At 56.5% G+C, this 12,284-nt stretch overlaps 1 protein-coding gene across 1 annotated transcript in view; it reads left to right on the top strand.

Annotated features, from left to right (window-relative positions):
- Nucleotides 1-12,284, top strand: part of PRMT3 (protein arginine methyltransferase 3) — a 61,342-nt gene that overhangs the window by 41,991 nt on the left and 7,067 nt on the right. Inside the window, exons 14-15 of the mRNA XM_078882195.1 lie at nt 4,968-5,018; nt 6,526-6,613. Of these exons, the coding sequence (XP_078738321.1) occupies nt 4,968-5,018; nt 6,526-6,613 (139 nt within the window). The remainder of the gene's footprint in view (nt 1-4,967; nt 5,019-6,525; nt 6,614-12,284) is intronic.

Here is a 12,284-nt window from a genome sequence, read left to right as displayed (position 1 = left end):
TTCTGTCTCCCATTGTTCTAGAGACTCCATCAGACACTGTTCTGTTTCCCATTGTTCTAGAGACTCCATCAGAGGCTGTTCTGTCTCCCATTGTTCTAGAGACATCATCAGACGCTGCTCTGTCTCCCATTGTTCTAGAGACTCCATCAGACACTGTTCTGTCTCCCATTGTTCTAGAGACTCCATCAGACACTGTTCTGTCTCCCATTGTTCTAGAGACTCCATCAGACACTGTTCTGTTTCCCATTGTTCTAGAGACTCCATCAGAGGCTATTCTGTCTCCCATTGTTCTAGAGACTCCATCAGACACTGTTCTGTTTCCCATTGTTCTAGAGACTCCATCAGAGGCTGTTCTGTCTCCCATTGTTCTCGAGACATCATCAGACGCTGCTCTGTCTCCCATTGTTCTAGAGATATCAGACACTGTTCTGTCTCCCATTGTTCTAGAGACTCCATCAGAGGCTGTTCTGTCTCCCATTGTTCTAGAGACATCATCAGACACTGTTCTGTCTCCCATTGTTCTAGAGACTCCATCAGACACTGTTCTGTCTCCCATTGTTCTAGAGACATCATCAGACACTGCTCTGTCTCCCATTGTTCTAGAGACTCCATCAGACACTGCTCTGTCTCCCATTGTTCTAGAGATATCAGACACTGTTCTGTCTCCCATTGTTCTAAAGACATCATCAGACACTGCTCTGTCTCCCATTGTTCTAGAGATATCAGACACTGCTCTGTCTCCCATTGTTCTCGAGACATCATCAGACACTGCTCTGTCTCCCATTGTTCTAGAGACTCCATCAGACACTGCTCTGTCTGCCATTGTTCTAGAGACTCCATCAGACACTGTTTTGTCTCCCATTGTTCTAGAGATATCAGACACTGTTCTGTCTCCCATTGTTCTAGAGACTCCATCTGTCTGTCTAACATTGTTCAGCTTCACTCGTCTCTAAACTAAAACCCCAAAAAAACACGTATCACGTCGCTTACAAATACGAAGTCTTGGCACACGATGGCGGTTGAAATACTGAGACGCGGATGTTTTTTTATTTTAATCTTCACAACATTTCAGCGACGTAGCGGCTCAACGAGGGAAGGGACTTCACAGCCGTTTCTTGATTGATTCCTCGAGTCTTAGCCATTGATCCTCACCCCCCCCCACCCCCCCACCCCCCTTCCTCCTCCGTCTCCCTGTCGGTCAATTAGGGTTCAATTTCGCTTTAAGTAACATCTTGTCAAGGGAGTGTCCCGTCGTCACGATGGGGTCCCGGCGAGCGTCGTTCCGGGTCACTTACCTCCCCCCCCTTCCCCCCCCCCCCCCCCCGGGGGTCCGTGATTACGCTTCGTGTCGCTACCTCCGCTCGCCCGCCCTCGTGCTGGCTCGCTCGTGAGCGGTGGCTCGCCAACTCGCTCGCTGACGAGCAGGGGGTCACCGACTCGCTCGCTTACTCGCTCGTGAGCGGTGGCTCGCCAACTCGCTCGCTGACGAGCAGGGGGTCACCGACTCGCTCGCTTACTCGCTCGTGAGCGGTGGCTCGCCAACTCGCTCGCTGACGAGCAGGGGGGTCACCGACTCGCTCGCTTACTCGCTCGTGAGCGGTGGCTCGCCAACTCGCTCGCTGACGAGCAGGGGGGTCACCGCCTTGCTCTCATACTCACTCACTAGTGGTGGCTCACCAACTCGCTCGCTTCCGTGCCGACTCTCCCACTCGTGTCTCTACTCGCTCGCGCTCGCTCTCGCCTCAATTCTGCGGCCTCCCTTTGCCAACTCCTGGTGGGTGGTCCAGAATCAAATAGTCAGCGGGGGGGGCGCCTCCTCCTCGCCGCCGCCGCTTGCGTTCACCACCCCACGTGCGAGCCTCCCGGCGGTGTCCTGTTTTGTACTTTTTTTTTCCACTCGGGACGCGACGACATTCCCACGGACGCACAATTTTGGCCGTCGCTCCCGGGAATTGCGTTTTGTATTAATTCTAGATTTGAAGCTTTCGTGACTGCAAGGATTCCTATTCTTAGGTTCAGCTGTCGGGCTGTGACGGTTCCACCTGAAGACGGAAGCTTGTGTTGCCTCCGAAACGTCGTGATTTTTATTTTATTTTTATTTTACTTTTATTAATTTTAATTTTTTACCTACGTGACTTTACTGAAAAAACCTAAGAGTATGCGTTTTGTATGTTACTTGATTTTTCGATTTTGTTGGATTACAATTATCTTTCCCCCCCCTTCCCCCACTCCCCCCGATCGCCACCTTCCGTAGTGTCGGGGTGCCGGTTTTCAACCTTCCCCAGCAGTAGGCCTCATGCCTCGAGAACGTGCGATACTTTGGCTCGTTGCGCAGTTGGTTCTCGCGTTTTCCCCTCTCGATGTGGGTGGACTGTTCGGGTTGGGTTCCCATCAATAAGAGCGCCACGGTGGCTAGGAGATGTTAACCACCTCGCCTGGTACACAGGAGGTCGTGGGTTCGATCCCGACCCTGACGATGCCTGCTGCTGTATATTTGGAGTTTGCGTCTCTCATCATCATCACGGTGGCTAGGAGATGTTAACTACCTCGCCTGGTGTGCAGGAGGTCGTGGGTTAGATCCCAACCCTGACGCCTGCTGCTGTATATTTTGAGTTTGCGCGTCTTTCTCTCTCTCATCATCATCACGGTGGCTAGGAGATGTTGACTGCCTCGCCTGGTACACAGGAGGTCGTGGGTTCGATCCCAACCTTGACGCCTGCTGCTGTATATTTGGAGTTTGCGTCTCTCATCATCATCATCACGGTCGCTAGGAGATGTTAACTACCTCGCCTGGTGTGCAGGAGGTCGTGGGTTCGATCCCGACCCTGACGCCTGCTGCTGTATATTTGGAGTTTGCGTCTCTCATCATCATCACGGTGGCTAGGAGATGTTAACCACCTCGCCTGGTGTACAGGAGGTCGTGGGTTCGACCCTGACGCCTGCTGCTGCTGTATATTTGGAGTTTGCGTCTCTCTCTCTCCCCGTGGTCGCGTGGATTTCATCTCCAGTTCCTCCGTTTTTTTTCCCTCCACCACGTCGCGCGTTTCAGAGTATTTGCCTGCTGCTATAAACTTCCACGTGACGATGATGATGATAAGGCCACTTCGGCTGGCTTCTGGGAAAGAGGTCAGTGAGGCCTTGCCTGCAAGGATGGCGAGAGGCGCGTGGGCGACAATGATGGGCGATGATGATGATGATGGGCGATGATGATGATGGGCGATGATGATGATGATGATGGGCGATGATGATGATGATGGGCGATGATGATGATGATGATGATGGGCGATGATGATGATGATGATGGGCGATGATGATGATGATGGGCGATGATGATGATGATGATGGGCGATGATGATGATGATGATGGGCGATGATGATGGGCGATGATGATGATGATGGGCGATGATGATGATGATGGGCGATGATGATGATGATGGGCGATGATGATGATGATGGGCGATGATGATGATGATGGGCGATGATGATGATGATGGGCGATGATGATGATGGGCGATGATGATGATGGGCGACCATGATGGGCGACCATGATGGGCGACCATGATGGGCGATGATGATGATGATGGGCGACCATGATGGGCGACGATGATGGGTGACGATGATGGGTGATGATGATGATGGGCGACCATGATGGGCGACGATGATGATGGGCGACGATGATGATGGGCGCACGAGCGGGTGAACGATTTCCCGCTGGGTTCGTTTTGAGAGATGGCCGAACGACCGGGCTTCACCGTTAATCCGTCTCGTGCCCCCCCCCCCCAGCGTCTAAATAAATAAATAAGTTGTGCTATTGGGGGTGGGGGGGGGGGTGTTGGCGTAAAAATCGATTCCGAGAAATGCGTGCGGGATGTGGAGCCACTCGGCTCCTACCTGAATCTGACCCCTGGGTGACCTCCGTGTGGGGGGGGGGGCGGGGTGTGGGGGGTGGGGGGGCAGGGTGGGGTGGGGTGTGGAGGGTGTGTGTGGTGTGTGGGTGTGTGTGTGGGGGGTGTCTGGGGTGTGTAGGTGTGGGGGGTGTGTGGGGTCGGTTACGTATGGTGCGAAAGAAGTTCAGCATACATCCATAGACTCACACAGTGACCCATAGACTCACACAGAGACCCATAGACTCACGCAGACACAGACTCACACAGAGACCCATAGACTCACACAGAGACCCGTAGACTCACACAGAGACCCATAGACTCACGCAGACACAGACTCACACAGAGACCCATAGACTCACACAGAGGCCCATATATTCATACAGTGACCCATAGCCTCACACAGTGACCCATAGACTCACACAGAGACCCATAGACTCATACAAAGACCCATAGGCTCATACAGAGACCCATAGACTCAAACAGAGACCCATAGACTCACACAGAGACCCGTAGACTCACACAGAGACCCGTAGACTCACACAGAGACCCATAGACTCACACAGAGACCCATAGGCTCACACAGAGACCCATAGACTCACACAGAGACCCATAGACTCACACAGAGGCCCATAGGCTCAAACAGAGACCCATAGACTCACACACAGACCCATAGACTCACAGAGACCCATAGATTCACACAAAGAGACCCATAGGCTCACACAGAGACCCATAGGCTCAAAAGGAGACCCATAGACTCACACAGTAACCCGTAGACTCACACAGAGACCCATAGACTCACACAGTGACCCATAGTCTCACACAGAGACCCATAGACTCACACAGTGACCCATAGACTCAACAAAGTTGCCCATTGACTCACACAGACTCACACACAGACCCATAGACTCACACAGAGACCCATAGTTTGCTTCTCTGATTAGCACGATCGGCTACGTACGGTGCGAACGAACTTCAACATACACACGTTACATACGCACTCCCAACGACTTGAAATCCCACCACCCCCCTTCCCCCCCCCCCGTGCATTGAACTGACCCCGCGTTGTTGTGTTTGTTGCAGGGCCTCGTGGGCTACTTCGATGTTTACTTCAGCAAGAATTGCACCGAAAAAGTGAGCCCAGTGACATCATCGCACGGCACACATCGCTCACGCGGCAGAGGTCGCAAACGGGTTTTGATTCTTTTCGATTGAAAGCTTTCGTGACTGCAGGGATTCATCTTCTTGGTTCTTTCGGTAAAGTCACGTAGAAGGGAAATAATTAAATAATAAAAATAAAACATTTTTATTATGTTTTATTTTTATTATTTTATTACTTCACTTCTACGTGACTTTACCGAAAGAACCAAGAAGATGGGTTTTGATTCCTTACCCGTACTCGTACCCGGCCGCACCAGGGTCGCAAACGCGTACCCGTACCCGGCCGGGTACGAGTAGCCGGGTATCGGGTAGGGTACGGGTATCGGGTACCCGGTTGCGACCTCTGACACGTGGACAAAGATCGCCCCCGGATAGCCTCGGCAGGGCCGGAGGGGCAAGTGCTGTTAGTGGCGAGTAAGGAGGCCGGGCACCGATGAAGGCCGGCTGCCTTTGTCTCCCCAGTGGCGATGTTTACTTGAGGCTGAGTCGACCTAGGGGAGGGCCCAGGACCGGTTCAGATAATCGTCACCGGTGTTTGTGGCCGCGAATCGAACTCGGGTCGCCGCGTTCGTAGCGCGGCGTGTTAGCCGCTACACCACCGCTCCCCACTCACACGCACACTGAAACAACGGCCGCCATTCACCACCAAGTGGCGGTGACGTCACCACGGCGCTTGTGCCAGGCTAGGTGCGCTTTAATGCCTCGCCAAGTGTCGAACGCCCGCTGGCAGGAGGTCACGGGACAGACCCAGCAGGTGCCACGGGTTGACTGAATGTGATGACTGGCTGATGCACCACATGTGCCCCCTACTGTGCCAACACTTTCACATTGTTTGGACGGATATTTCTGTGAGAAAAAGTTTCGTAGCTCTTCGGATTTCTCCAAAACGAATAAATGACCCTGAGCGTGCTTGTATGTGTGCGTGCGTGTGTGTGCATGTGTCTGCATGTGTGTGTGTGCGCGTGTATGTGTGCGTGCGTGCGTGTGTACGCGTGTTTGTGCGCGTGTTTGTGTGTGCGTGTGTGTTTGTCCGTGTGTGTGTGCGCGTGTGTGTGTGCATGCGTGTGTGCGTGCGTGTGTGCGTGCGCGTGTGTGTGTGCGCGTGTGTGTGCGCGTGTGTGTGCGCGTGTGTGTGTGCGTGTGCGCGTGTTTGTGTGCGCGTATGTGGGTGCGCGTGTTTGTGTGCGTGTGTGTTTGTCCGTGTGTGTGTGTGTGTGCGCGTGTATGTGTGCGTGTGTGTGTGCGCGTGTGTGTGTGTGCGCGTGTATGTGTGCGTGCGTGTGTGTGTGCGTGTGTGTTTGTCCGTGTGTGTGTGCGTGTGTTTGTCCGTGTTTGTGTGTTTGGGTGTCCGTCTGCGTGTGTGTGTGCGCGCGTGTGTGTGCATGTGTGTGCGTGTGTGTGTGTGCGCGTGTTTGTGTGCGCGTGCGCGCGTGTGTGTGCGTGCGTGTGTGTGTGCGTGCGTCTCTCTCGGTGTCGCCAGGTCATGTTCTCCACAGCCCCTGGCTGCCCCGGCACGCACTGGAAGCAAACCGTCTTCCTGCTGGAGAAGCCGATCGCCGTGAGCGCCGGTACGTTCGCCGTGAGTGCCGTGTGTGCCGGTACGTTCGCCGTGAGTGCCGTGAGCGCCGTGAGTAGCCTGAGTGCCGGTGTGATTGCCCTGGGCGAGGAACGATAGCCGGCATGGCGATCCCCCCGGCTGGCACGTCAACGCTCGTGCGCTCCGCACTCAACAAGCTCACGCGTTAGCGCCGTCCGTCTCTCTCCATCCGTCTGTCTGTCTGTCCGTCTCTCCCTCTGTCCGTTTGTCTCTCTCCGTCCGTCCGTCCGTCTATCCGACATGGCCATTGTGAACCCCAGACAGAGAGACACGCAAAGACACAGACCCCCCCGTGTAGCCTTCACAGACTGTTGGGGCAAGTGCTGTTAGCGAGCGCCTATGAAGGCCGGCACAGTGGCACACGACGGGGTGGGTGGCCAGCACCACGCCCGGCCGCCTTTGTCCCCCCAGTGGGGATGTTTACACATTGCACCAGGAACTTATTTGAGAGGCTGAGTCGACCTAGGGGAGGCCCAGGACCGGTTCAGATAATCTTCACTGGGTGTTGGACGTAAACGGGAATCGAACTCTGGTCACCAGGTTTTATTGCGCTAACCGCGACACAACCGCTCCCCATAACGACACACACACAGACACAACAACAACCGCCATTCTCCACTAAGTGGCGGTGACGTCCCCACGACGCTTGTGCCAGGCCAAGTGCACCTTGAGGCCACGTGAAGTGTCGAACGCCCGCTGGCAGGAGGTCACGGGGCAGACCCAGGTGCCACGGGTCGACTGACCGAGATGACCGAGATGACTGGCTGATGCACCACCTGTGCCCCCTACTGTGCCAACTTGCTGTGCTTTAGCCACCCGGCGCTCTGCTCGTTGTTGTGAGCGTCGCTCCTCCGCCCTCCCTTGTTGTTGGAGGGCGACTGCCTCCAATTGCCCAGTAGCGTCCTTCACGAGCCTCCTCCACATGAAGGACGCTACTGGGCAGTTGGAGGCACAGACACACACACACACAGACAAACACACACACACGGACACACAAACCCATGCCTTGCCTCCAGGATCTCCGCACTACGAGCATGGCATCCATGCACGGCCATTATGAACTTCGAGAGAGAGAGAGCGCGCGACACACACACCCAGATCCTGCTTGGAACTGACAATCTCAACAATTAATGCGCCTCCTGAGAGAAACTCAAAACACCCAGGGTCTGCACGGATGATCGAGGGATTTAACGGGATTAAGTGTTTCTGACACGGCTCTTAGGAACCCGCTGAGAGAGAGAGAGAGACGGGGGGGGGGGGCCTACGGCCATGACGACTCACCCCCCCCCACCTCACACCCCGACCCCTCCACGTGCCCACCTGAGCACGTGCCCACCTGAGCACGTGCCCCACCTGAGCACGTGCCCACCTGAGCACGTGCCCCACCTGAGCACGTGCCCCACCTGAGCACGTGCCCCACCTGAGCAAGCGCTCACCTGAGCACGTGCCCACCTGAGCACGTGCCCCACCTGAGCACGTGCCCCCCCCTGAGCACGTGCCCACCTGAGCAAGCGCTCACCTGAGCACGTGCCCACCTGAGCACGCGCTCACCTGAGCACGTGCCCACCTGAGCACGTGCCCCACCTGAGCACGTGCCCACCTGAGCACGTGCCCCACCTGAGCACGTGCCCCACCTGAGCACGTGCCCACCTGAGCACGTGCCCCACCTGAGCACGTGCCCCACCTGAGCACGTGCCCCACCTGAGCACGTGCCCACCTGAGCACGTGCCCCACCTGAGCACGTGCCCACCTGAGCACGCGTCTTTCTGAGCGGTGGCGCAGCGGTTAGCGAGCCCTTGCTCACGGGCCAAAAACACCGGTGGCGATTATTGTCTGAGCCGGTCGTGGGCCCTCCCCTAGGTCGACTCAGCCTCTCAGATGAGTACCCGGTGCGGTGTGTAGTAAACATCGTCACCGGGGAGACAAAGGCGGCCGGGCGTGGTGCTGGCCACCCACCCCCTCGCGTGCGCCGTGCCGGCCTTCTTAGGCGCTGCGGCTCGCTAACAGCACTTGCCCCAACAGTCTGCCGAGGCTACACGGGGTGCCTTTGTCTTGTGTGTGTGTGCGCGTGCGCGAGGTCGAGTGGCGCGCGTCTTTCATGACTCACTGATTCGCAGACAGAGATGAATGTGTGCGCGTGGGCACACTGACGCGTGCGTGTGTGTGAGTGTGAGTGTTTGTTCGTGTGTGAGTGCGCGTGTGTTCGTGTGTGTGTGTTCGTGTGTGTGTGCGCGTGGGCACACTGACGCGTGCGTGTGTGTGAGTGTGTGTGTTTGTTCGTGTGTGAGTGCGCGTGTGTTCGTGTGTGTGTGTTCGTGTGTGTGTGCGCGTGGGCACACTGACGCGTGCGTGTGTGTGAGTGTGTGTGTTTGTTCGTGTGTGAGTGCGCGTGTGTTCGTGTGTGTGTGTTCGTGTGTGTGTGCGCGTGGGCACACTGACGCGTGCGTGTGTGTGAGTGTGTGTGTTTGTTCGTGTGTGAGTGCGCGTGTGTTCGTGTGTGTGTGTTCGTGTGTGTGTGCGCGTGGGCACACTGACGCGTGCGTGTGTGTGAGTGTGTGTGTTTGTTCGTGTGTGAGTGCGCGTGTGTTCGTGTGTGTGTGTTCGTGTGTGTGTGCGCGTGGGCACACTGACGCGTGCGTGTGTGTGAGTGTGTGTGTTTGTTCGTGTGTGAGTGCGCGTGTGTTCGTGTGTGTGTGTTCGTGTGTGTGTGCGCGTGGGCACACTGACGCGTGTGTGTGAGTGTGTGTGTTTGTTCGTGTGTGAGTGTGTGTGTGTTCGTGTGTGTGTGCGCGTGGGCACACTGACACGTGCGTGTGTGTGTGTTCGTGTGTGTGTACCAGTGTGTGTGTGTGTGTTCGTGTGTGTGTACCAGTGCGTGTGTGTGTGTTCGTATGTGTGTGCCGGTGAGTGTGTTCGTGTGTGTGTGACAGTGAGTGTCTGTTCGTGCGTGTTCGTGTGTGTGTACCAGTGCGTGTGTGTGTTCGTGTGTGTGTACCAGTGTGTGTGTGTGTTCGTGTGTGTGTACCAGTGCGTGTGTGTGTTCGTGTGTGTGTACCAGTGTGTGTGTGTTCGTGTGTGTGTACCAGTGTGTGTGTGTGTTCGTGTGTGTGTACCAGTGTGTATGTGTTCGTGTGTGTGTACCAGTGCGTGTGTGTGTTCGTGTGTGTGTACCAGTGCGTGTGTGTGTTCGTGTGTGTGTACCAGTGTGTGTGTGTGTTCGTGTGTGTGTACCAGTGTGTGTGTGTGTTCGTGTGTGTGTACCAGTGTGTGTGTGTGTTCGTGTGTGTGTGTGTTCGTGTGTGTGTACCAGTGCGTGTGTGTGTTCGTGTGTGTGTACCAGTGTGTGTGTGTGTTCGTGTGTGTGTACCAGTGCGTGTGTGTGTTCGTGTGTGTGTACCAGTGTGTGTGTGTGTTCGTGTGTGTGTACCAGTGTGTGTGTGTGTTCGTGTGTGTGTACCAGTGTGTGTGTGTGTTCGTGTGTGTGTGTGTTCGTGTGTGTGTACCAGTGCGTGTGTGTGTTCGTGTGTGTGTACCAGTGTGTGTGTGTGTTCGTGTGTGTGTACCAGTGCGTGTGTGTGTTCGTGTGTGTGTACCAGTGTGTGTGTGTTCGTGTGTGTGTACCAGTGTGTGTGTGTGTTCGTGTGTGTGTACCAGTGTGTATGTGTTCGTGTGTGTGTACCAGTGCGTGTGTGTGTTCGTGTGTGTGTACCAGTGCGTGTGTGTGTTCGTGTGTGTGTACCAGTGTGTGTGTGTGTTCGTGTGTGTGTACCAGTGTGTGTGTGTGTGTTCGTGTGTGTGTACCAGTGTGTGTGTGTGTGTGTTCGTGTGTGTGTACCAGTGAGTGCGTGTGTGCGTGTGCTTTTGCTTGTGTGTGTGTTTGTGCGTGTGATGCAACCGCACGCAAGTGCACACACACCCACTCTCTCACATGCACTCACGCACGCGCACAAGTACACGCACGCACGTGCACTCACGCACGCGCACAAGTACACGCACGCACGTGCACACGGACACACGCGCACACACAACTACCGCGTGTGTGTGTGTGCGTGCGAGAGGCAGGCCACGGGGACTTTTATTTATTTTGTATTGTGAGCAAGGAAAGGTTCCGTTATTTAGTGGAGTCTGCGATGTGAGCTGGAGGCTGGGCGGGGGGGGGGCGGGGCTGGGGGGGCGGGGAGGGGGGGGGCTGTGGGGGGGGGTTGAAATTGAAAGGCTGGTTGTGGGTTCTGCGTCTGACGGGGTAATTTTATGCTTGAGAGGGCACACAGTGTCTAGAGCCTGGGGCAGAGTCACGTGCGGGGAAGGGGAGGGGGGGGATGGAGGGAGGGGGGGGAGAGAGGGAAGATGGGAGGGAGGGGGAGGGAAGGATGGGATAGGAGGGAGGGGAGGGAGGGAGGAGGAAAGAGAGAGAGCGAGAGAGCATCATGGAGTAGGAAGAGAGGTGGTAGAGAGAGAGGGAAGATGGGAGGGATGGAGGGAGGGAGGGAGGGAGGGGAGGGGAGGGAGGGAGGGGAGGGAGGGAGGGAGGTGAAGGAGGAGGAGGAGAGAGGTGTGAGATGGAGAGAGGAGAAAGGAGAGAAGGGAGGGCGGGGGAGAGAGGGAAGATGGGAGGGATGGGAGGGAGGGAGGGAGGGAGGGAGGGAGGGAGGGGAGGGAGGGGAGGGAGGGAGGTGAAGGAGGAGGAGGAGAGAGAGGTGTGAGATGGAGAGAGGGGAAAGGAGAGAGGGAGGGACAGAGGGAAGGGAGGAGATGAAGGGACGGGGGGGCGGAGCGTTGCCGGACGAGTTGGAGGCAGGCGGGCAGAGGTTTGTGAGACACGAGAATGAGGCGTCGCCTTAATAGGCGCTCGCAAACTGCACTCACCCTCGGGACACTCGGAGGTGGTGGCACGTTTGTGCACCAGAGGTCGCAACCGGGTTCCCGATACCCGTACCCTACCCGATACCCGGTTACCCGTACCCCGGCCGGGTACGGGTACGGGTAGCCGTTTGCGACCCTGGTGCGGCCGGGTACGGGTAAGGAATCAAAACCCGTTTGCGACCTCTGGTTGGTGGGTGAGTAAGTGGGTGCGTGGGTGAGTGCGTGAGTGGGTGAGTGCGTGGGTGGGTGAGTGGGTGAATTCGTGAGTTCGTGAGTGGGTGAGTGAGCGGGTGAGTGGGTGAGTGAGTGGGAGAGTTTGCGACTCTGGTGCGGCAGGGGACGGGTACGGGTAGGCCGTGAGTCACTGGTGAGTCGCCGTTTGTCACTCATTTCGGGTAGGGTACGGGTACGGGTAGGGAACGGGTACCCGTACCCATTTGCGACCCTGGTGCGGCCGGGAACGGGTACGGGTAAGGAATCAAAACCCGTTTGCGACCTCTGCTGTGCACCCACGTGCCTATCCGTGTTCTCGTGCGGGGTTATCGTGCGGGGAGCGGTGGCGCAGCGGTTAACGAACCCGCCGGCCTGGACCCGAGGTTGGAATCCCGCTCGCCGACAGCGGCAGTGACGAATTACCCCAGCCCATCCTGCCCCCTCCCCTAGGTCGACTCGGCCTTGAAAACGTATAAAACGTCAGTCACCGGGGCCGCGCCGTGCCGTGCCGGCCTTCGTGGGTGCTCAGCGAACGGCACTTGCCCCGAGCAGCCTGGTCAAGGCTA

This window comes from Lampetra fluviatilis, chromosome 64 (genome assembly GCF_964198595.1).
Source record: "Lampetra fluviatilis chromosome 64, kcLamFluv1.1, whole genome shotgun sequence".
NCBI lineage: Eukaryota > Metazoa > Chordata > Hyperoartia > Petromyzontiformes > Petromyzontidae > Lampetra > Lampetra fluviatilis.
This window is presented reverse-complemented; position numbering and strand designations above follow the sequence as displayed.